The sequence below is a fragment of the Anabrus simplex genome, chromosome 3 (assembly GCF_040414725.1).
Source record: "Anabrus simplex isolate iqAnaSimp1 chromosome 3, ASM4041472v1, whole genome shotgun sequence".
In the NCBI taxonomy this organism is placed as follows: Eukaryota; Metazoa; Arthropoda; class Insecta; order Orthoptera; family Tettigoniidae; genus Anabrus; species Anabrus simplex.
In genome coordinates, this window is record NC_090267.1 from 181,110,060 (window position 1) to 181,136,112 (window position 26,053).

Genomic DNA, 26,053 nt, shown 5'->3' on the forward strand with positions numbered 1-26,053 from the left:
GTCTTAGGTCAGAGAGATCGGCAAACTCTGTGAGGATGTGGGTCACAGTAAAGTTGGCACGACATGAACACACAGGGAGTGGATGTCCTTCCTTCTTTAAGAGATAAGAGTGCGTAGATTGTTTGTTACCTATTCTCAGACTACACACTACTAGGGTCTCTCTCTGTGAAGGCCGGAAAGAGGACCTCCACAGGGTGGTTGTCTTCTTAATTGCTCTCAGCTTGTTGGGAGTTCAGATTGCCAGCCACTCAGATTCCCAGGACGCCAAAATGGTTCGACGTAGCTGAGGAAAAAATATCTTCAGCAGGTACATTCACATGTCTTGGAGGTAAAAGTACAGTGCTGCTTCCTTTGCAGCTACATCCGCAAGTTCATTGCCCGCAATCCTGACGTGGCTTGGAAGCCTCGCAAAAGTGATTCTGGTGCCAGCATCAATTAAACTGGCTAGAAGGTCACAAATATGCTGCACCAGTGGGTGTTGTGAAAAACAGGTTTCAACAGATTGCACAGAACTTGACGAGTCAGTACACATAAGAAAATGGTTTCTTTCGTCACCCAGTGCAAACTGCAGAGCTTCTAAGATGGCGTAAAGCTCCGCAGATACACTAGGAAGCAAGATCTTCATGCACATATCATCGGTGACGAAAGAGCAACCAACATTTTCTCTGATTTTAAAACCATCCGTGAAGATATGTCTCGCGGCCAGATATTGGTGAACGAAGTCCTGGAAATACCTCCGATAAATGGAGGAATCCGTGCTCACCTAGGGTCCACGGAGTAGATCTAGACGTATATCCGGTCGCAGAACTAACCACGGAGGTACCTCGCCAGAAGTCTATTCAAGACAACCACTGATGTCTATATTTAATTCATGACACAAGCTATCAATTCAAAACCTGACCGATTGTGTGGCATTCAGCTGATCTTGGTATCTCTGGTGGTATTGGGTACTAAAGATGCATCGATAGCTTGGATGTAGTGGCATTTCACAAATTTTGGCAATGTAAGTGAGGAGTAACTGATGCCTCCTTATTTGTAAAGATGGAATTCCCGCTTCAGCGAATAAGCTGGGAATGGGACTAGTACGGAAAGCTCCCGTTGCCAGCCTAACTCCACTATGGTGAATATTGTCCAAAAGGCACAGCACAGATTTCAATGCTGAGTCATAAGCCGCACTACCATAGTCCATTTGGGAGAGGACCGTTGCTGTGTAGAAACATAGCAGTACTGCATGGTCAGCCCCCCACGAAATGCCGCTGAGAAACTTAAGCATTTTAAGATGACGGGTGTGGGGCTGCCACATTAGTCTTTAATCAAAATGGAGACCCAGGAATATGCAGGTGTCTACTACTGGTAAGACAATGTTTCGCAAGCAAAGCTCTGGTTCAGGATGCACAAGCCGACATCAACAGAAGGGTACAACTGAGGTTTTCGCTGCTGAAAATCGAAAACCATGTTGCAGGGCCCATCTGTTGACCCGGATAATTGCTTGCTGTAGCTGTCTCTCAACAAACGCTAAATCGTCTACATACAGCGATGGAATGACTGTGGTCCCAGCAGTGGCAACTATGCCCTACTCAGACTCGAAAGAGCCGGAGGGACAAGAGTTCTCAAAAAACCTGGCAAATTTCCCTGAAATCCCCACTGGTGTAGTGTGGAGAGAATCCCATATCGCCAGGTAGTATCGTAATCTTTCTCCAAGTCATAAAACTCTGCAACTAGGCGTTCCTACTGAAGAAAGGCTTCCTGAATAGCACTCTCCAGTCTGACCAGATGATCAGTGGCAGACCATTTGGAGCGAAAACCACACTGCTAGTTAGACAAAACAAGAGACCTTCCTTTTCCATGGCCCACACAAGACGCCGGTTAACCATCCTTACAAAGGCCATTGTAAGGTATATTGGCCTATACTTTACAGAAGTTTTGGATCCTTTGGGAATTGAGATGGAAACACTTCCTCACTCCATATTCTGTTGAATAGGGTGAGGATATCCTTGAGACATCGGTCACTCAAATGCTTAAGCAGCTGACTGTGGAATTCGTCCGGTCCAGGAGACACGTCTCTGCACAGCACTAATGCACTCCGCAACTCCCATTCCGTGAAAGGCATGTTACAGGAAGGTGAAGCAGTAGAGGCGCAAGAGAGATGGATTGCCTTTGCTTCGGGCTTAATTGGTAGAAATACAGAGTCGTATCTCGCAGAGCTGTACGTATCTATGAAATGTGATGCAATGTGGTCTGCAATGAATGAAGGAATCGTAATTATATCTCCATTTATGGATATTCCAGGGACTCAGGGCAAGTTTTGTATGCCAACAATACGGCGGAGTTTTGCCCACACTTGTGATAACAGAGTATGTGCTGTCATGGAAGACACATACTTTTCCCACGTAGCTTTCTTACTTTCTCTAATAAAAAAACAGGTCTTCGCACACAGATGCTTAATTGTGATATGACTGGCCATCGTAGGATAGTGATAGAAGAAACAGGCCATCACGGCGCGTTTGGAAAATTCTAGCCAATTTGCCCGCCGAAGCAACCAGCGCTTGGATACTTCGGACTGTCTTCAATAGAATTATCGGGAAGTGGTCACTATCACAGAGGTCATCACGTACTTGCCACCGTAGCAGGGGAACTAGTGCACGGCTGCACAAGGTGACATCCAGGTGTGAGAATGTGTCATGTGCGCTGCTGAAATGTGTCGGTTCCCTTGTATTAAGTACACAAAGATCAAATTGATTGATCAATCACTCAAGCATCCTCGCCCTAGCACAGGACGATGGAGAATCCCAGAGTGTGTTACAGGCGTTCACATCTCCTAGCATGACGAAAGGAGAAGGTAACTGAGCAATCAAATCTTGAAGTGCATGCATATGAAGATAGTAGTCCAGTGGAATCTACAAGTTGCACACCGTTGTCATTACTGACAATGGAGCGCAAACTGCAACCGCATCTAGCTGAGTAACAAGCGGTACTTCGTCGCTGAAGATGTTGGAGCAGAGGAAGGTACAAACACCCCCAGTATGAGATGTCCACTAGCGTTGGCTGCGTGGAGCAGACTGGTGGGTAGCTCTATTACTGCTTCTAGTGTTGAACGTATGTATATGTAAGGGCGGAGAATGAGGCATGTGAGAAGGAGGGGTGGCTGATTCCTTGGGCGGGTCTGACGTATGTACAGGGGATGTAGAGTGAAGGGATGGTGAGACAGTAGCTGTTGTTATAGGAGGAATGTTGTTAGCGATTTTATAATTAAAGATACTCATAAATCTATTTTTGTTTATATTGAAAAGAGAGAGTAGTTCTGGAATTTTCTCAATTATTGGGCTTTTAATTTCTGAAGTATCATTTAAATGTTGTTTTCCATTAAAATGCTGGTCTAAGGATATGTAAATGTTCTCGAACTCTGTCATCAGTTTACTTTTATGAACGTATTTTGTGATTTGAAGGTCTTTTTCAACTGTTGTGAAACTGTGACCAGTCTCTTCCATATGGGTGCTCAGGGTGGAATATTTTTTGTGTTTTGAAGAGTTGTAATATTCAAGGTATCTGATCAAAAAGCTACGTCCAGTTTGTCCGATATAAGAAAACCCGCAATGAGTACATTTGAGTCTATAGATACCAGAGTTGCCGGCCCCGTGGTGTAGAGGCAGCGTGTCTGCCTCTTACGCGGAGGCCCCGGGTTCGATTCCCAGCCAGGTCAGGGATTTTTACCTGGACCTGTGGGCTGGTTCGAGGTCCACTCAGCCTACGTGATTAGAATTGAGGAGCTATCTGACGGTGAGATGGCGGCCCCGGTCTAGAAAGCCAAGAATAACGGCCGAGAGGATTCGTCGTGCTGACCATACGACACCTCGTAATCTGCAGGCCTTCGGGCTGAGCAGCGGTCGCTTGGTAGGCCAAGGCCCTTCACGGGCTGTAGTGCCATGGGGTTTGGTTTGGTTTGGTTTAGATACCAGAGTTCAATCGTATCAGGGCAGGCCATGGAAAGTGTGCTGACTTCCTCTATAAATGAGGCAAACTTCCCTCCCCGGAATGTAGCTGCGGTGCCCCTAAGCAAACAGTTCGTCACATAGTGGAACAATGCCCCCTGAGTGCTTATCAGGGTAGCCCAAAAGACTTTCTTGACCCAAATCCTTCTTGTATACACTATTTGCAGAGCTTGATGGTGAAACTATAACCTACATAGTGCATTGTACATTTAATTTGTGATTGTGTGTTTTTATCTTTTAATGTCATACGTTAAATAAATAACTGTATTAGAGTTGAAAAATATGTTACAGTTCGTGCATAGGGTTCTATAAGCGATATTGATGTCGCATTTCTTTACAGTGTTAGTAACTTGAAATAAACCTAAGTTCGTATAGGTAAAGGTGGCATATTTTGTCTTCTTAGGCTTGTCCGGAACCAATTTAGTTGCAGTTTTTAATTTTATCTTGTTGATGATTAATTAATTACCGAGGGATTGTAGCCATTAATTCTGGCAAAATCCTTGATATAATTTAGTTCTTCCTTGTGATTTTCAGTTGAAGGCAGAATCTTTAATGCTCTCTGGACAAGAATAAAAAATGCAGCCCGTTTATGAGATTGCGGATGTAATGAATCATTTCTTATAGTGATGGGAGCACAAGAAGGTTTTCTACATATATTTGAAACATTTAAATTAAAGAAGTTTAAGGAACCAGTGACTCTGTCTTCCTTAGTGAATTAGATGTCATTGTCAAGCTCATTAAGGGATGCTACTGTCCTGTGACTATCATTTTTCTGTGTATCTATAATGACAAAAGTGTCATCTACCATAACTGAAGACCGTTGATATTATTGATTATTTTGTTATTTTCTAAATCTTCCATTAAAATATTGGCTAGAATGCCTGAGATCGGGTCGATCATTGCTAGGCCCCTTTGGTGGTATAAACTATTATTGAAAGTAAAATAGTTATTGTTGAGTACACATTCTAACAATCTAATGAAGTTATCTATTTCTCATTTGCTTAGGTTACTATGTTTTAAAATATTTGTTTTGATAATCTTGACAGTTTTATTTACTGGAATATTGGAATACATATTGGTTAATTAATTTCGTGTGACTATTTCTAGCCGAGTGCAGCCCTTGTAGGCAGACCCTCCGATGAGGGTGGGCGGCATCTGCCATGTGTAGGTAACTGCGTGTTATTGTGATGGAGGATAGTGTAATGTGTGGTGTGTGAGTTGCAGAGATGTTGGGGACAGCACAAACACCCAGCCCCCGGGCCATTGGAATTAACCAATGAAGGTTAAAATCCCCGACCTGGCCGGGAATCGAACCCGGGACCCTCTGAACCGAAGGCCAGTACGCTGACCATTCAGCCAACGAGTCGGACATACATATTGGTAATGTCATAGGATACCATTATGTGATTGTGTTCAAGATTGAATTTCAATAATTTTTCACAAAACTCAACCGAATTTCTTTTATAAGCTGTATTATTGAACTTGACACAGGTGTAGAATTATATATTGGAAGTGGAAAGTGTTTGTAAGAGATTTTATTTGTAAATCTTGTGTTTTAGTAATATCTTCTGTATGATCTGGAGTGCTGTGATAGAATATTTTATTCGTATTCTATGTAACTACCTAACCTGTACAGTGTAAATATTTTTGTAACATATTGTATTTGTAACTAGTAGATTACATTTCTATATTAAATGGAACAGTCCGAAAGTTTGTGACACGAATTTTTGAACAGGGTGTGTTGGCCTTTAATAGTTATGCATTCGAGAAATATGTTTTTACTATTCTGGAAATGGAAGATACGCGATCGTATGTATTCAAGAAAGTGATTTAAAGATCGCGAACGCAGAAAGTGTGATTGGTCAATCTGGGCAAGCTCCAGTGTTCCGATTGGCTACTCCAAGGCCAGTTTTCCCTTTAAAAGGGACTAGGCAGCATTTCGTGAGAGGTCTTAACCCTCTTGGAGCCAAGAGCCGATCTGGTTGGCCGCTCCCCATCAGCTGGAAGAGGCCAGAGCTCCGCCTCCACACTACTACTGTAAAGTGCCAGGCCGTTTTCAGTGGAAATACATGTATTTAAAAATTGGCGTATATCTACCCGTGTATAGCAAATACCGGCATGAAATTTTCTACATATCGACTACGTAGAATAAGAAACTGGTTTGGAGTGATATAAAGAGTCAAAGACGTTTTATTGTTGTTTTACAGTTGTCGATAAAGTTTATTTTTAGGAAGAGAAAAATATTTTCGCACTTTCTCTCTCAATGTCTACTTCGAAAAAATAATTTACGATACAAAGGAATATACGTAATTATGTACAATGTATTTCTAAATACAATTCTATAGAATAACTCATTTGAATGAGAAAAATAAAAACGTAAAAAATAAAAATTCAAACATGTCACTAGTAAAAACAAGACAATTTTACTCGCCGACAAAATTCGCGTGTATGTATCGATGTTTGGCAAATACTGACAACAAATTTTCTACGTGCGGACAACACAGTATTAAAATAATTCTGAATTATTAAATAAGTAAAAAATAGTAGTTGATATTATAGTTTTTTGTTTTCAGAAAAAATAGTTCCTCGTTTTCGGTTGTAGTATATATTAGAAAAATAATTTTACAATACAACAGAATTTACGAAATTAAGAAATGTATGGCACTAAAGCCGTGATTTGCTTTGACCTACTAAGCGACTGCTGCTCAGTTCAGTACCTGCAGTTTACGAGGTGAATCATGGTCAGTGAGACGGATCTTCTTAGTAATTATTCTTGATTTTCCAGGCCGGGTTCGCCCTCTCACCCTCAGATATCTCCTCGGTTGCAATAACTTAGGGTCACTTAGATTGAGTGAACGTCGAACCGACCCTCAGGACCAGGCGAAAATTCTTGACCTGAGCGGGAATCGAACCCATGACCTTCGGGTGAGAGGCAGGCACGTTACACTTGGCCCGCGGAGACCGGCATTTAGGCAATGATAGAAGACTATATGTGACTGTAAGGTTTAGCAGAGAGTAAGTGAAAAGAAAATTGAAGTATGATATGGGCAGAGAATCAGACGGTAGGGCATGTTTATGTCCAAGAACTTCCTTGAAGGAGACAGGAGGTTGAGGAATGTTGTCGGGTTCATTGGGACAAATTTCCACAAAATGTTCTCCAGAGAAATCATCATCATCATCATCATATTCGTTATCACTAGTTTCATCTACCACCATATTCAGAGTAGCATTAGTGCTGTTAGACACATTTACACGTCTCTTCTTTAGCTGCTGTGATTCCGCGGACGTGTGCGGTATAATTTCGTCGCTACTCTCTGAACTAAATTCCCTATTGCTATCCGATAAATCATCCGCGTTAACTTCGCACTGTTTCAAATACTGCATTAATTTATTGTCCTCAATACCTGCTGAAAAAATATCACGTGAACAATATGCCATTTTCCTGTCACAAATCCACTCACTGCAAGGAGCAATCTCTTACTGACCGGTTAGCGGTACTTGTAAACACAGGAAACGACTCTTGTGAAGGGTATAACACCCTCTTAGAACTGCCAAAGCAAGGCCAGGCACACAATAACGTGTAGCCCCTTTACTACAGGTTGTAACAAAAGTATGCACGTCACTATAGGTTGCCTCAATATTACGTATATCACAGAATTTTAAGCCGGCCGATGTAATCGGCTCTGGCAACTTCCGACTGGATTGTTAAAGGCCGACCAGATCGGCTCTGGCAATTTAAAGGGCGGGTTCTCGCACTACCGCCTGGCACTAAGAGAGTTAAGTCTCTGAGCTGTCTTGGTCTTGGCCAGCCGAGCCTGCCAAAGTTTTTGACGCCGTGAACGTCTCCTCGGTACCAGCATGGGCTGCCTTGGGGTAAGCGCTGTTGCTTTCTGTCCGGTTTTAAGTTCCATTTAGTTTTCGTTGGTGTATCACAGGAGTTTACCCTAATCACCACTCTTTTGATCAGATGTGAAAAGCAAGTTTTGATATCACTCTAAAATGTAATGGTATTTTGTGCTTCCTCTTACATTCAATATTGTAGTTGTGGAATTTGTTTTGTACTGAGATGTATTTGCTTAACTCTTTGAACTTAAGGCAAAGCTCTTGTCTAGGAACATCTAAACTGTATTTGTCAAAGAACGTGTATGTCGTGTGTAGTGTGTGTCTAGATTTGGTGTACAGCTGAATTTGTTTCGGAAGTTCATTTGTATTGCCGATTTTGTAAATAATATTTTGAAAACAAGAGATCACTGTTGGCTTTTCGGAAAACCGCAACCTTCGCACCTCCATGGCCCTTGGTAAGGTTTCCCAGTTTCCTTTCCACCTTCCTGGTTTATTATCATCAAGTTTCCCCTACTGATATTTACCAGTGTTGTTATCGGCAGAATTCCGCGTAGTTCATCAGATGTTTTATTGTGTGTGTAGTGTCTTAGGTACTGTGTTATTGCACTTACTTTCCTCCCTTTAACTGTGTTTGGTGTAGCTGCTGAAGTGCCGGTTACATATTGGTAGCATAGCAGAAACAAGTGCTAGGTTGCGGACGAAGAAAAGTGAACCGTGATCATACCTAACCTAAAACACCGTAAAAGTTGTGATTCGTATATCGCGTTAAAAATTGTTTCTACCCGTCACGATGACTCGTGCTGTTCCTAATCCTTTCCATTTAAGAAAGGCAGAATTAAATTACGAGTTAAAAATACGCAAAATGAATTCTACAGCCAACGTCAGAGATGACACGAGCCTGTTGAAACGGTCTCTTGATTTGCCGATAACCATACCCGAGTTAACTACGGATGAGTTGCGCGAGTCTTTGGCCGTGGTTAAAGATAGGTTAGCTGAATTTAATGCCATTCTTGTGTCCTTTCGTGCTTCTGAGCCCTCGCATGGCCAATAAGCGCGGATTAAGGCGCAGTTACTACATTACCTGGACAGAATTAGGCATTTGTTGTCTTTCGAATTGCCGGAAGTTGAGCGGCAGGAATATCAAGCCTTACTAGTACAGTTTTTAAGAATTTTTGACAGAATCAGTGGTTTGCTTGAAGAGAATAAGTTGAAAAACACAGATTCTGAAGTTCAAGTGTCTATCCCATCTGAAATGTGTGAAAGTGTTAACTCTGGTGCTGCATCTGTTGCTGCTCAAGTCTGCACTCTGACATCTAGTGCTGGTGTTATTCAGGAGTCTGAGGTGACTAATGCTCGCCTGGGATCTTCTGTTTCGTTGTCTGGAACTAGGACACCTGTAAGTCATTCAAATTATCTATCTCCTTTGCATATCGGTACCCGTGCCAATTTTCCTGTGGTAACTGGTAATTCTGTTGTGGGTCAGTGGTTGCCCTCTATTGTTAATCAGCCCGGTTCTGATGCAATGGTGCAAGACCACCCCCTGTCTTAGCGCCACCGGTATCAAATGCTCTTTTAGGTTGCATAACCCCTACACAAGCGGTTAATGCCCCGACGGTCTCTCAAATTAGCGAGAACTTTTTGCAAATGAGATTGCCTTCGCCTGTACCGTTGCAGGCTAATGGTAGCCCTAACCAAACCTTCTATAATCCATCCATTTCACAAGGGCACCCGAATCAAACGTACAATGCCTCAGTAACCCCTCTGGACCATTCTAAGCCTTCCCAGGCACCTCCTACACCTGTTGAGTACTGTGTTTAAGGGAGTCTCTAAATTTTCAGCTAACTCCATTGATGAGGTTATTTCCTTCCTTCGGTTCCTAACTGAGTTCAAGGATCAGGCAATAGTGTATAATCTCAGTAACGACAACGTATTTCAAATTCTATACCCGCATGTATCTGGAGCTCTTTCTGAGCATATCGTCAGGGCCATTTCCGAAAGATGGTCTATAGATCAATTTCATGCACATGTGCTTGAATTTATCATTCCTGCTCGTGCCTTGTCTTCATTAGTGCAGAAGCACTATTTCAGAGTACATCATCTTAACGAGTCATTATCTGAATATGTTCAAGATATTAAGCTCCAGGCTAGGATTTTCCGGGTCCACTATTCAGAGGCCCAGATGGTTGTCAACATTATTGAAGGTCTTGCCCTGAACTACAGATCATATCTGGCTCTTTCACACCGACCAGCAACGTTCGCCCAGTTGGAAGCCGTTACAGTTTCTGCAGAAGGTGTTCGATATGCCGACCAGTTGTGTCTTGCATTAGCCCACCTCCTATGAGCATGCCCTCTCCTCAGGATTCTAAAACCATCCCTTCACCTGCTACCAACTCGCGTAATCCTCGTTCATGCTTCAGTTGTGGCTCTACGGCTCATCTCAAGCAGGACTGTCCCAAGGCTGGGGCCTTAGGCAATGCAAAACCTGCCACGGGTAGAGGCTCTTCCACCAATACTTCTTGCGATAACTGTGGGTCAACAAAGCACTTCTCTAGGCAGTGCCCACGTAACACTTCAGGCTCTGGACCCCTGGGCAATAATAGTTCTAGATGACTAACCGCCAGTTCTGATGGTAAAGCCCAAAGCATGGCTTCTTGTTTTGTCAATCATGACTATACGTTGGATGATTTACTTAATTTTGAGGCTAATGATTGCTCCCAGTCTGACTCTGGTGCTCATTTCTTGCAATCTTGTAGGATTTCTGCCATACCTTCTTGTAAATTACCGTATTTATGCATAGAGGTAAATAATGAACCTGTATGTGCATTACTAGACTCTGGGAGTGGTGTCAACTTGATGAGTGAGACCTGGTACGATTCTATGAAAACTGTTTGCAAGTTACTTGCATTAGAACCCGTGTCTTTAACCTGCCATACTGCTAATTCCAACTCATTAAACATTGTAGGATCACTAGAGGTCAAGATTGGAGTCCGTGATTTCACATGGAAAATGCCAGTACTAGTGGCAAGAGATTTATCCTAACAGTTCATACTGGGTGCCAATTTTATTGTTAAAACAAGCATGATTTTGGACATGCAGTTCAACAAATTCCATTTTAAATTTTGAGCAAGAACCTTGGAGCTGTGTGATCGCTCCCCTATTCTGCCTTGTCACGTTAACGCTATTCCTGAAGATTCTGATGAACCCAAAGCTTTTGATTTTAATCATTTACCCGAGGAGCAGGCTAATCAACTTAGGAAACTCTGCGATAAGTTCCCTGATCTCTTTACCGACAGGTTAGGCGTTATAAGTTAAGAACTTCATTTTCCCGTATTGAACTGAGATTCACAATTAGAATTAAAGAGGGTTCAACCTAGCCAGCATCTTGGTAGGTGTGCTAGGTACCAACTGATGAGCCCAGCCTAGCACACGGGGGCGAAACGCTAGCAACCAGGAATGAGTTAGCTGGAAAATTTATAATGTCCAATAACGGGCCATTTATATTGGTATTATAAATTTACTCATTCGGAACAAATATTTCATATTCCCTTTGGGATTCAACGTCTATATCATCTGATTGCCAAGCAGGCATCAATTTTTGATAATGAGACAAAGTCTCTCATAGCGCATTGGCACTGCCATGGGTTACAATTAGCCTACGCAGTGGCCTCTACGGTATGCACTAGCCAGCATCTTGGTAGGTGTGCTAGGTACCAACTGATGAGCCCAGCCTAGCACATGGGGGCGAAACGCTGGCAACCAGGAATGAGTTAGCTGGAAAATTTATTATGTCCAATAACGGACCATTTATATTGATATGGACCGTGTTCGCTTTTTAGATTGGTTGAAGAAGCTCCTGCAACTGCTCAAAGGCCCTTCTGTCATTGTTATGGACAATGCACCTTACCAGTCGGTAATAATGGACAAGACCCCTACTTCGAGTGCCCGTAAAGAACTGTTAGTAGAATGGCTGCAGGCAAGAAATATCCCAGCACATATGGCTATGACTAAATTAGCCTTATATGCACTGGTGAAACAAAACAAACCGGTTTCACCCACGTACGTAGTTGATGAGGTAGCGAAGGACCAAGTACACGAGGTTGTTAGCTTGACGCCGTACCACTGTCACTTCAACCCTATTGAATTGGTATGGAGTGATGTGAAACATTACGTTCGCACAAATAACAAATCCTTCACAATTACTGAAGTGGAAAGACTGTTCCGAGAGGGTATTGCTCTAGTGGATGCGGCTTCTTGGAGGAAGAAAGTTAGCCATGTTGCAACATTAATTAACTCGGCAATGGCCATAGATGGCATCATCAGTGACTGTCAGGAGTTGATGATCTGCCTGGACAATGACGACGACGATGACAACAGCAACAGCAACAACAACGAAGGTGACGGTAGTGATGGCAGTGATCTGGAGGGTATAGAGCCTCTACCAATGTAAACAAGGTAAGAAGAATAACATTTCTGAATTTTCGTAAATTTAATAGATTTCACTCGAAATATTTTGTGTTGGCACCAGTGTATATTATCGTAACATTTATTGGTGTATTTAAAGTGAGTTTCTTGTCTGCCCATTTCTTCCGCATTCTCTAACATTGCGATAATAAGAACTTCGTAGTACATTTATCTCGTATCATTTTGTGTGATATATTTCATTGTAAAATTAATCGGTGTGTTGAAAGCGCGATTGTTGTCGGCCAATTTCATTTGTATCATGTATCATCGCGATGGCATTAAGAACATTTCTCTCATGTTTCTAAAATCTTACGTGTCGTGCAATCAGCTGTTGCTATGGCGGCAACATCGCTTCGTGCGCCACTGCAGTGTGACCAACATTTTGAGTAGCTGTCATGTGCAACCTTACGCTGGCCCACCTATAATAGCTTATAAGATACTTTAGCATTGTTAACGTGAACCTCCACGATCACCTTATCAGTAAGGCAGGATCTACTCTGTTTGGAACAAACGGGTAAAACAATATCCTGAACATCAAGAATCATTAGGTTAAGCAACTCCCACCCCATGCCCTATGAATGAAAACTCCTGGGAAATTCAAAGCTCAATATATATATTTTTTAAATATTTGAGAACTTTTAATCCCCTCAGTCTCTCTTCAGAATCCTAGAACTTCGCCTGTAATTCTACCAGCTTCCTTCTGCAGCAGCAAGTAAATGGCATCCCTCTTGTCCATTATGCAATTGATTTTGACTCATTATGGTGTTCTACTATATGCCATTCACCTGGCATGCATGGCTGCTAGCTTCTGCAATCAATATTGGAATAAACAACAGTGATAAAATCAAGAAAACTCTCAGAGACTTACTTCATCTGATTGAGCAGGTGCTTTGTTCAACTGTTCTTTCAAGTTATGATATGCTTTGCTGTAATAGTCCCTTTCAGCTTGTAGCTGCTCAAGTACTTCATTTTCTGGACCATCACCCTGTAATAGACAAAAATATATATAATGCTCTGCAAGTAATATTCCAATTTAAAGTTTACATGTACCGTGTTTAATGTGAAAACTTGCTAACATGTGCAAACATCTTCCTGGATAAGAGCTTGAACTGAAATCTGCAGAGTGTTACAAAAGGTAATATTCCTCTTTTAATTTTTTAGAATGCTCAAAAGTGCAGTCTCATGTCAATAAATGTACTGCAACGACATGTCATTGACTGTCAATATTCAAATAAATTGAAGCATTCCACATACAACGTTAGCTGCAGCATATCTACAAGTGATGAGCTGCTCTTCAAATTTAATTCGTTTCTCACACACCCAGCTCTTCATGTACTCCCATAGAAAGAAATCAATTAAGATAATTTTTTTTTTTTGCTAGGGGCTTTACGTCGCACCGACACAGATAGGTCTTATGGCGACGATGGAATGGGAAAGGCCTAGGAGTTGGAAGGAAGTGGCCGTGGCCTTAATTAAGGTACAGCCCCAGCATTTGCCTGGTGTGAAAATGGGAAACCACGGAAAACCATCTTCAGGGCTGCCGATAGTGGGATTCGAACCTACTATCTCCCGGATGCAAGCTCACAGCTGCGCGCCTCTACGCGCACGGCCAACTCGCCCGGTACAATTAGGATAAAGTTGGGTGATGAGTAGATCATGAAATTAATCCAGCACAATCAACCCATAGTTCATCGAATGCACTGTTCAAATGCTGCACAACTGAAATGGGAAAGTGAGGAGTTTGATATCACATGCAACTCCCAAAGTCAAGAGAAATGTTCTCTAGTAATATAGGCATGTAGTTTCCAGGAACTGCAAGTAAACATTAGCACTGAAACATGGTGAATAATGTTTACTAAATTAAATAGCCCCCAACCACACCTCCCACATGCTGACAAATCTACGCTGGTCGCCTTCAGACATAGCTCTGCCCGCAGGTGTTGGTTGTAACAATTGACTACTTTCTCATGTGAATGAGGATTCAATCATGAACCAAACAGTCACACTGCTAGGTTCACACTTGCATCTCTACATCACTGACAAAATTGAACCAAGCAAGGATAGTCACCAGGTTTAAGTGCTTGCACCTTTCATGGACGAAATGGATGGAGTTGTTCATGCGCACATTTCAACATTTAAGTGCCACACAACACATCACAAACTCACTGACAAGTGTTCTTTGTCTATTCCAAAATGTCCCTATCAAACTTGGGTGTGAGCTCCATGCCCTTATGGCCCATATTACACCTATGGTTCTACACAAAGAAAATGCATTATGCAACTGGATGGATGAAAATAAAATTACCACTAACACAATTTGACAGTCTCAAATGCAATGAACCATTTACAAGCAGGTGACAATCAATTGCAACCAATGTACGATTCGGCACATACTGTTTGGCATACTGCTCCATGCAGGGATGCTATTCCACACTTGAATCACCATTGCAAGCACAGTAAACCAAGTGGATGTCTATTTGTTCTACCCATGTGTAAGACACCATCTGCACTTGTTGCACAACTAACTACGAAGTAGCTGGTTGTGTGTTGTCACAATGCAGCCACATGATTACTAGACCATAGGGTGGGTTTGACAGTGGTGTGTTGTTGCTAGCAGTAACATGCTCATTGGAAGGTCACAGTAAATGCAAAATAGAAAAATGAAATGAAATGAAAAGAAAAGAAATGGCTCTTAGTGCCGGGAGTGTCTGAAGACATGTTTGGCTCACCAGGTGGATGTCTTTTGATTTGACTCCCGTAGGCGACCTGCATGTGGTGATGAGGATGAAATTATGATGAAGACGGCACCTATGCACAGCCTCCGTGCCAGTGAAATTAACCAATGATGGTTAAAATTCCCCACCCTGCCGGTAAAATCTTTGTCACACAGAGGAACATTCTCAATTTTTCTTTTAACTTTCAGACTCACTACAGTTTATTTTCGTCTTCCTATGAATCCTGTAAGTGTGAATATTGAATTTTGAAACATCTTGTATGTGTAATAAACAAGAATAAGTTATCTCATTAAAAAAAATATAACAAAAACAGATTTTCAACTTCAGCAATTTGTTGTGATTATTGGGATTTGATTATTTGGACTCGGAAGACGGCGATAAATTATGTATGTAAAGGATTTATTCTTTTGTTTGTTTTGGTTTTCCTCAGTATGTGAATTTTGGAATTGTTTAATTTGTTTGAAGTCGATATGATTTTGAAATTATTTGATTGTCATGGTAATTCTGGTGCATCCTGTACCACACGCGCCACATCGGCGTGGGAGATTTCCGGTTTCGTAAAGTTGCACAAATTTCGTAATTTTTCTAGAGGCTTCCTAAATGTTCCTTGTCAGCACTATTTTTTCTGCGCTCCTATTGGAGAAAATAAAAGGAAATGTGATTGGTAGGTGAAGGAAATCATCGTACGCTCATTGGCCGTGGTAATATTTCATAATTTCCGGGGAGAAGCGTTGTCGCTGGAGCCTTGCTCTGCGAGGGCGTCTTTTCTGTTTGACCACTGAAGGGAACGGTCACCTTCCAAGGCACGGGTCTTCTTGGCCCCGCCATCCGGTAAGCACTGATTAATATTTTTTAACTTTTCTGGTATTCAGTTTCAGATGTAGTGTTTCATTTTATTTATCTTGCCGGAGCGTACCCGTATTTCCTTCTGCTTCCAAATGTTATAATTATGACTTAGCCGTTTCGGTAAGTCACCTCACTTTGTTAAGAGATAGTTCCCGTTTGTTGTTTTGTAAATTAAATGTTATACGCCTTTCGAAGTAATCTTTATAAGTAAATTTTTTTTCTCGGGACTATCTCATTCATTAATTCCGCTTCATCGTGGATTATTCATCTTTAGGTCGGGTACCCTTTCTCAGAAGTGTTTTTGAGGGGGCTACCCACCGAAGATGCTCTGCTCCATGATTACACGTAAATTATTTTTCCTTTTTAGATGTATCTCTTCACTTTAGTATAACGTTACCTTCCTTTATTTATTTCGAACTGTTTTGGGTTTTTAAAGGTAACGCCACGACAGTGGAACGTCATGCGTGATGTTCCGGTGTAAAATAAATTTAATTACTAAATGCTACCCTCATGTAAATTGTAATGGTTGTTGAAATTATGCCGTCATTATTTTAATTGTATCTTGGTTATTGCTTTATATATGAAATCGAATCTAACTTGTTAAGTAAAGTTTAGGATTACATTGACTTCGCTTCTTCAGTGTTACCAATACCTTCCACCGCCTGGATATGGTTCCCAGCCGTTTCCCGGTTATCCTTTCTTAATAGTCATGTTGGTTAAACTGTTTGTTTATTTCCTGTAATTAATGTGCTTGCAAATTTAATTTCGTACATGTTGACGTGCCTAGTGTACAGTACTTTTGGTGAAAGCATTACGGTAGCAAACATTTTCTCTTCATTAAACCTATTAATTGTAACCTTACCCTTTGGAGAGGTTGCAGTATGTTAGCAGAGCTTTGGGTTGCTGAAGAAGCAAAGTTGACGGTAATTCGGTGGTTATAACCTAAATTTTAATTCAAGTATTATCTCGCAGTATGCCTTTTTTTTATCAACATGTCTCGTGCTATCCCAGGGCCGTTCCATTTGAGGAAGGAGGAATTAGCTTACGAACTTCGTATTCGTAAGTTGAATTCGACAGGAAAGGTTAAGGATGACACGAGCTTGTTGAAACAATCGCTAAATGAACCTGTTTTTGTCCCAGGGTTATCAACAGATGAAGTGTGCGCATCTTTGTCGATTGTCAGAGATAAAATTGTAGAATATAAAGCCATTATTATGTCATTTTGTTCTTCTAAACCGTCTGATGCACAGTTAACACGTGCGAAAGGCCAAGTGCAGCATTACGTGGACAGGATTCGCGATCTGTTGGCGCATAATTTATCTGAAGATGAGCGATGTGAGTGCGAATCGTTGTTATTGCAGTTTTGTGATATTTTTGATAAAATTGTTGGATTGCTGGAAGGTAATTCTTTGCCTAGCTCAAGTTCTATAGTTAATGTACCCGCCCAATCTGAAACGTGTGTCAGTGACACTGTATCTGTATCTAATGCTTCACCAGTTAGTGCAGTGGTCACTTGTAATGATGTTCCCGTGCAATCTTTTCCTGCTGTAGTTACCAGTGCTTCTCTGCCCGTGAATAATTACAGTGGTGCTTCTTGTACGCAAGTTGCTATGTCAACTGTTCCTTTGGGAACTGTTAATTCTACTGTGTCTTTATCTCATCCTCCGGTTGCGACCCAAGTTGTTTCTCTTCCTATTGTACAAAGATATCCCCATGTCCAAGCGTCACCTGTAGTAAATTCTTCAGGGGTGTCACAGATGTGTGAAAATGTGTCGCAAATGCGAATATCTGTGCCGGTTTCTATGCAATCAAACCTCAGTCCTAACCTCACTTTTAGTACACCTACCCTATCCCAGGAGCGTTCTAATCAAGATTTCCTTACTACTGTGGTGCCTTCTTGTAACCAATCCAGTGCTGTTCAGGTACCTACTACTCCTGCTGCTTCTCAAATTTTTTCAAACTTGCCTCACCCATTAACTGCTATATTTAAGGGTGTATCTAAGTTCACCGTTAATTCGATTGACGAAGTCATAGTGTTTCTACGTTTTTTGGTCGAATTTAAAGATCAGAGTGTAGTGTATTTCTTAAGTCGTGACAATTTCTTCCAAGTCTTATATCCACATGTATCTGGAGCTCTTTCTGAGCATGTCATAAGAGCCATTTCAGAAAAGTGGACAGTTGACCAATTTCATGCACATGTGCTTGAGTTTTTTATTCCTTCCCGTGCTTTGTCTTCTTTGGTTCAAAGGCATTATTTTCGAGTACAGTATTTGAATGAAACATTGTCGGAATACATCCAGGACATTAAGTTCAATGCTCGGATCTTCATGCTAAACTATTCTGAGTCTCAAATGGTTGCTAGCATTATTGAGGGTCTTGCACCAAATTACCGGTCGTATCTTGCTCTGTCACCTCGACCCGCTACATTCGCTCAGTTGGAAGCTATTACTGTTTCTGCTGAAGGCATTAGGTATGCCGACCAGTTACGAGTCGCCTTAGCTCCTCCTCCTATGAGCATGTCTTCTCAGGTCACTAGTACCGTTTCTACTTCTTCCAAGCCACGTAATTCACGTGCATGTTATAGTTGTGGTTCTACGGATCACTTCCAGCGGAATTGTCCTAAGATTGGGCCCTTAGGCAATTCAAAACCTGTCATGGGTGGTCAACTTCAAAATTTCCAAAGGAACTGTCCTAAGATTGAGCCCTTAGGCAATTCAATTCCGAATGAGAATAGAGTTTCTCCCTCCACTAGTTCTTGCAGATATTGTGGGTCAAATAGACACTTCTCAAGACAGTGTCCTCGCAATTCTTCCGGCTCTGGGCGTTCTGGTAATAGTAATCCCAGATGACTAGCCGCCGATCCTGGTGCCAAAACTTATAGTGTACCTTCATGTTTCGTCTGTTATCGCTGTCAATTAGTTGATGATTTACCCGACCCTGTAGTCGATTATAAGCTTCAGTCTGACCCTGGTGTCAATTTTCCAAAATCTTGTGGTATTTCTGCTATTCCTCCATGTAAATTACCTTACATTTGCCTAGAAGTGAACAATGAACCAGTTTGTGCTCTAGTTGATTCTGGAAGTAGCCTCACCTTGATGAGTGAAAATTTGTATAACTCTGTGAAATCTGTTTGTAAGTTCCCTGATTTAACACCTGTGTCTTTAACCTGCCATACGGCTAATTCTAATTCCTTGAATTTGATTGGAAGTCTGAATCTCAAAATTAGGATACGTAATTTCACATGGAAAATGCCCGTGGTAGTGGTGAAAGATTTATCTTGTCCTTTCATTCTCGGTGCAAATTTTATTGCCAAAACTGGTATGGTTTTGGATCTTCAATATAATAAGTTCCAGTTTAAGTTTTCTATGAGGATCTTTACATTGTGTAACCGTTCTCCTATCCTTCCTTATCATGTCAGTGCTGTGTCTGAGGACACAAGTGAACCAAAAGCTTTCGACTTTGATCATTTGCCTGATGATCAGGCCAACCAGCTTAGGAATCTTTGCGATAAATTTCCTGATGTGTTCACTGACAAGTTAGGTGTGACCAATGTTTTGGAATATAAAATTGAAGTAACTGACAATGTACCTGTTCGTTCTCCTCCGTACCGTTTGTCGCCTCCTAAGATGAAAGCCCTTAAGGCTATCATCGACCAAATGCTTGCTGATGGTGTAATACGTCCTTCTAAATCTGCGTACTCTTCGCCCATATTTCTAGTCCCTAAACCACAGGGTGGTTTTCGGCCTGTAATAGACTATCGAATGTTGAATAAGCGAGTTGTGCTTCAATCTGTTCCACTTCCTGACTTGCACTCTTGTTTCTCTTGGTTTGCTAATGCCAAAATTTTTACCACTTTTGATCTGAATCAGGCGTACTATCAGATACCTCTTGCTGAGGAATCCAAGCATCTCACAGCTTTTGCTACTGACTGGAACCTCTATGAATTTGAGCGCGTGCCGTTTGGACTGGCAACGGGAGCCGCTGTTTTGACTCGGCTGCTGGATAACGTGTTGTCGGACATTAAATTCAAATTCGTTTATAATTATCTTGATGATTTGGTAATTTTTAGCGAAACTTTTGAAGAACACCTTGCTCATATTAATGAAGTCCTTGAAAGGCTACGTAAAGCAGGACTAACCCTTAAGGCTAGCAAAGTGACTTTCGCACAGCCTCAGATGTCCTTCCTAGGGCATATCGTGTCCGAGAAAGGCGTTTCGGTTGACCAATCTCGTACTGCAGCTATCCAAAATTTTCCTACTCCTAAAGATGTCAAAGCTGTCGCTAGGTTCGTTGGTATGGTCAATTTCTTCCGTAAATTTATCCCTAATTTCGCTGAAAGAGCAGCCCCATTAAATGCCTTGAGGAGAAAAGATGCTAAATTTGAGTGGGGTGATGCCCAACTTGAAGCTTTCTATGATCTGAAATCTGCTTTATGTAATGCTCCTGTGCTGGCGATGCCAGATTTTTCTAAACGTTTCATTCTTCAAACCGACGCCTCATCTACAGGTATATCTGGTGTTCTCCTTCAGGAATTTGAAGATGGACGTCGTCCTATCTCTTATGCTTCCCGTAGTCTAAATCCTGCTGAACGCAACTATTCTATATATGAGTTGGAAGCCTTAGCTGTTGTTTTCTCCTTGGAGAAATTTAGAATGTATCTTGAACATCTACCTTTTGATCTTGAAACAGACAATCAGGCATTGAGTTGGGTACTGGCCAAGCCAAGAAGAACTGGTCGTCTTGCGCGTTGGGCAGTACGCATCTCAGCTTTTCAATTTGAAGCTCGTCACATTCGTGGAACTCAAAATGTCATTGCCGACACTCTTAGTAGGATGTTCTACCCTGGCAGTTCTGATCCTCAATTAGAATCCGCTGATCCCTCTCCTGAACAAGTTTCGGCCTTTGTTAATGTGGTTTTGACCAATTCCCCTGTCCTTTTCAAAGATATCTCTAAACATCAGGAAGACGATCCTGAATTGAAGGGTATTATTGACAGGATTAAATCTGGTGAACATGTCAAACCGTATGCCCTCAAAAATGGTGTTCTGTGTTGTCCTGCTCGTGGGCGCAGAGACCCCAAAATTGTTGTACCTTCTAATCTAGTCCCTGCTCTTTTCAAATATTTCCATGAATCCCCTGTTGGCGGACACCTTGGTGTATTTAAAACTAGGGAGAAAGTTCGTAAGCATTTTATTTGGAAATCTATGGATGGTGAAATTCGCACAATGGTCAAATCTTGCAAAACCTGTAACATCAGTAAACCCGCTCCTAATACCCGCCTTGGTCTGTTGTCATCTGAGCAAGCTTCTCGCCCAATGGAGAGACTATTTATCGACTACATTGGGCCTTTTCCGCGTTCGCGGACCGGCCATCGTTTCATACTTGTGTGTGTTGATGCGTTCTCGCGTTTTACATGGCTGTTCCCTACTCGCATGGCTAATGCTAGTACTACTATTTCTTGCTTAAAACAGATCTTTGCTTCATTTGGACCCTGTCAATTTTTGGTGAGTGATAATGCTAGAGCTTTTACATCTGTGCAATTCCGTAATTTCTGTTTTGATCTATCTATCTCTCATGTGACTACCACACCTTATTATCCCAGGCCTAATTATGCTGAAAGAGTTAATCGGAACCTAAGATCTGCTCTTATTGCATACCATTCTTCTGACCACTCAAAGTGGGATTCTTCACTTAATTGGCTATCATTTGCTTTCAATACTGCTATTCATGAAAGTCACAAGCAAACTCCTGCTTCATTGATGCTAGCGTTCACCCCTAATTCTCCACTTTCTAATCTGTGGTCCATTAACGATCTCCTGCCTGATGTCGCTAATCCAGAAACGATCCGTGCTGCTTGGCATCGTGCGCGTAAAAATTTGAAGGTTTATTATGCTAAAGTTCAACGTAACTATAATCACGGGCGAAGACCGCACAATCTGTCTGTGGGTGACCAGGTCTATGTAAAGACTCATCCCATTAGTAGTGCTGCGGACCATGTAATAAGCAAGTTATCCCCCAGATTTCGAGGTCCCTGCACAATTTTGAAATTTTTAACCCCTGTATCATTGTTAGTCAGTGATCCTGAAAGAAAGAGGATTAGCCGTGTGCATTTATCTCAGATAAAAATTCCCTAGTTATGAGATAATACTTTAGAAACTATTTTGTTTTGGGGTAGTGATAAGGAATTAGTTGTAAGCAAATTTTTAATTAGTGCGCACAATTTTTCGGGTTTTATAGTTTATTATTTAGTTAAGTCTCTTTAGTTGTTTTTGGAAAGGTCATTTATGATCACATTAGATATAATTTAGTATGTATTGTGGGGTAGAATTAAGATCTTCGTAACTAGGGATTATTGTCAAATTGTGGAATCAGGGTAAACTCCGGTAGAGTTTTTGAGTTTCTTTAAACTATTTCTTAAATTTCATCTTAAGTTATCCATAGTGCTTGCCGGAATGGGGGGGCTAAGATAGTCCCAAACCTGTGGGGGAACCTCCCAAATGAAGGTCGAGGAGACACCGGTTAGGTGCCTCCAAGCTCTTGTCCACCAGGGTGGCTTTAGCTTCATATTCCCTGTCTGCTGCGGGTAAATTTCTGTTGCAGTGGCCGGAGGGGGATACCATCCCCATTTCTGCTGTCGTGCCTAGTGGAGAGGTACATTATGTCTTGGGCCCTGCCGTTATGCACTGCATTCCAGTGACCTGAGGCACAGATGACAATTACTGTTCTTGCCTGACAACTTGACGTCCCTAATCCAAGAGGGAACCGTCTGCATGGTGGTGACCATCATCCCATGCCAAGATTCTGAATAATTACCAGACATACTCTGACGTGGCCATTAGTGGCACGTGATATCACCTATACTTGGACATGTCAATTTACAGCGCTGTAACCAGATGTGCCAATGACGCCAGTCGTGCTAGGCTGTGCGCAGTCACCCAGTTTGAACTGTAATGTTGAGGCTGAAGACAATGGCCGCGTCGTCAGTCACATCAACAGCAAGAACTCGTGGTGCTACAGTGTAAATAAAACAGAAAAACCAAGAACTCGATTCAAAAGATGTCTCTTATTTGTGTTAAATTTTTTTTTTTCAGTGAACGTTTCATTTTTTTTTAAAGAAAATAATTTCAGTGTGGTGTTTTATGAACTTAAGAACAAAAAAAAGAATTTTTTTAAAAATCTCTTTAGTGTATACTTTACGTGGTTTCTGTTTCAACAAACATTCTTATATGTCCTTTGTTTTCAGTGACACTTTTCCTTTGTTTTTCAGCGTTTTATTTTTAAGGTGTTTTGTTATTTTCTAAACTATGCTGTAACTGAACTGCTAAAATTGTGATCAAAATTTTTATTTTTGGAGCGGTGCTCCAAATTAAAGGGGGGGAGTATGTTGTGATTATTGGGATTTGATTATTTGGACTCGGAAGACGGCGATAAATTATGTATGTAAAGGATTTATTCTTTTGTTTGTTTTGGTTTTCCTCAGTATGTGAATTTTGGAATTGTTTAATTTGTTTGAAGTCGATATGATTTTGAAATTATTTGATTGTCATGGTAATTCTGGTGCATCCTGTACCACACGCGCCACATCGGCGTGGGAGATTTCCGGTTTCGTAAAGTTGCACAAATTTCGTAATTTTTCTAGAGGCTTCCTAAATGTTCCTTGTCAGCACTATTTTTTCTGCGCTCCTATTGGAGAAAATAAAAGGAAATGTGATTGGTAGGTGAAGGAAATCATCGTACGCTCATTGGCCGTGGTAATATTTCATAATTTCCGGGGAGAAGCGTTGTCGCTGGAGCCTTGCTCTGCGAGGGCGTCTTTTCTGTTTGACCACTGAAGGGAACGGTCACCTTCCAAGGCACGGGTCTTCTTGGCCCCGCCATCCGGTAAGCACTGATTAATATTTTTTAACTTTTCTGGTATTCAGTTTCAGATGTAGTGTTTCATTTTATTTATCTTGCCGGAGCGTACCCGTATTTCCTTCTGCTTCCAAATGTTATAATTATGACTTAGCCGTTTCGGTAAGTCACCTCACTTTGTTAAGAGATAGTTCCCGTTTGTTGTTTTGTAAATTAAATGTTATACGCCTTTCGAAGTAATCTTTATAAGTAAATTTTTTTTCTCGGGACTATCTCATTCATTAATTCCGCTTCATCGTGGATTATTCATCTTTAGGTCGGGTACCCTTTCTCAGAAGTGTTTTTGAGGGGGCTACCCACCGAAGATGCTCTGCTCCATGATTACACGTAAATTATTTTTCCTTTTTAGATGTATCTCTTCACTTTAGTATAACGTTACCTTCCTTTATTTATTTCGAACTGTTTTGGGTTTTTAAAGGTAACGCCACGACAGTGGAACGTCATGCGTGATGTTCCGGTGTAAAATAAATTTAATTACTAAATGCTACCCTCATGTAAATTGTAATGGTTGTTGAAATTATGCCGTCATTATTTTAATTGTATCTTGGTTATTGCTTTATATATGAAATCGAATCTAACTTGTTAAGTAAAGTTTAGGATTACATTGACTTCGCTTCTTCAGTGTTACCAATACCTTCCACCGCCTGGATATGGTTCCCAGCCGTTTCCCGGTTATCCTTTCTTAATAGTCATGTTGGTTAAACTGTTTGTTTATTTCCTGTAATTAATGTGCTTGCAAATTTAATTTCGTACATGTTGACGTGCCTAGTGTACAGTACTTTTGGTGAAAGCATTACGGTAGCAAACATTTTCTCTTCATTAAACCTATTAATTGTAACCTTACCCTTTGGAGAGGTTGCACAATTTTAAAATTTAGGACTCAAGTTACCAAAGATATGTAGCTGAGGGTTTGAGGAGTTCAAACCCCTGCTTACACTCTGAACCTTCCATAAAAATATTCTTTTAAGAATAATTATTAAGAATCTAACATAAGTTAGCAATAATATCAAGTAAAAAGATCCATAAGAAACATTATGTACCAAGAAAACTAAAAATATTTCAAATCCTCTCTCAAATGGAACTTTTTCTACACCCTTTTTGAGCTTCCTAAATATTAAACCCTTTGACTTTATGCACATAAATAACAATAAAGTAACTGATACATGTTGTTTTAATGATAGCATTATACTGGTACTGTATTATCCATAACAATGCCTCAAACTTATTTTGCATCAGGAAGAGAATTGTTGCAATCATATTATCATTCTTTCAGCAGGACTTATAAAATCAGAATGAAACATATTAATGGATAAGTAAAACACCTGATTGGGCATAAGAACTGCTACTAGCTTTGGAAATTCTATTATAATTATGTTTTTATAGAAGCTACTTCCAAGCATTATGGAGCCATAGCCCTACATCATTTGACTTAGTTAAAACATTTCCAAACTTTAATGGCTTCTCTGAGTTTGGCAGGTCAAAATTTGCTTCTAAATAAGGCTGAAAATCGAGTTTCATTTAAAGGCTTAGTGAAGAGTCATTACAATCTTGAAACATTCTAACAAATTTAAGTGGATGGGAACCTACATCCCAATGCCTCAAAATTGGCTTAAAAGAAATACCAAATAAAAGAGATATTACGACAGTTAAAAAAATACTGGACTAAATTTTCAGCAGAATTTCACTGCTTGCTTACTGAAAACAGAAGAAATTTCATCTCTGCCAATCATTTTATCTTGATAATGTCTAGAGGACGAATGCTCAAATATCTGCCCTATGCAAAAGAGTCTGATATGATGTTATGGATAACAAATTAGTGTTAATTCATTTGTCATGGATTAGCATGCACTCTTGTAATGAAAGGAACTGCAACTACATAACATAAGCCCACAGGATAAATACATTCTCTAGCTAAATTACATTAGGTTATGAATCTAAAAACATTAGTAACATGCAAGCCTGTTAAGATATTAATTAAGCACCAAATTTTTATAAGAATAATCAACAATAAAAGCAATGATAACGTCATACAATCTACCAATAAAAAAAGAAAGGTACATAGTACAGTACAATAACTACAGTATGTGAATGTAATGCTTACCTGTTTAAAATATGAAAATAACTGTTTCAGAAAGGTGGAACACGCACTGTTTCAGCAGGTAACTTCTTCAGTGAAAGAAATAATGTAATATTAAGAATCAAAATAATGAAATAACAATGCAGGCAATGATTTAAGAAGTGGAAGTGGCAGTGGTAGTGGTAGTG

General features: G+C 40.8%; 1 protein-coding gene across 1 annotated transcript in view; it reads right to left on the reverse strand.

The window, feature by feature from the left end:
* LOC136866120 (centrosomal protein of 135 kDa) overlaps nucleotides 1–26,053 on the reverse strand; it is a 670,869-nt gene that overhangs the window by 474,267 nt on the left and 170,549 nt on the right. Inside the window, exon 10 of the mRNA XM_067142807.2 lies at nucleotides 13,162–13,278. Coding sequence (XP_066998908.2) covers nucleotides 13,162–13,278 — 117 coding nt within the window. The remainder of the gene's footprint in view (nucleotides 1–13,161; nucleotides 13,279–26,053) is intronic.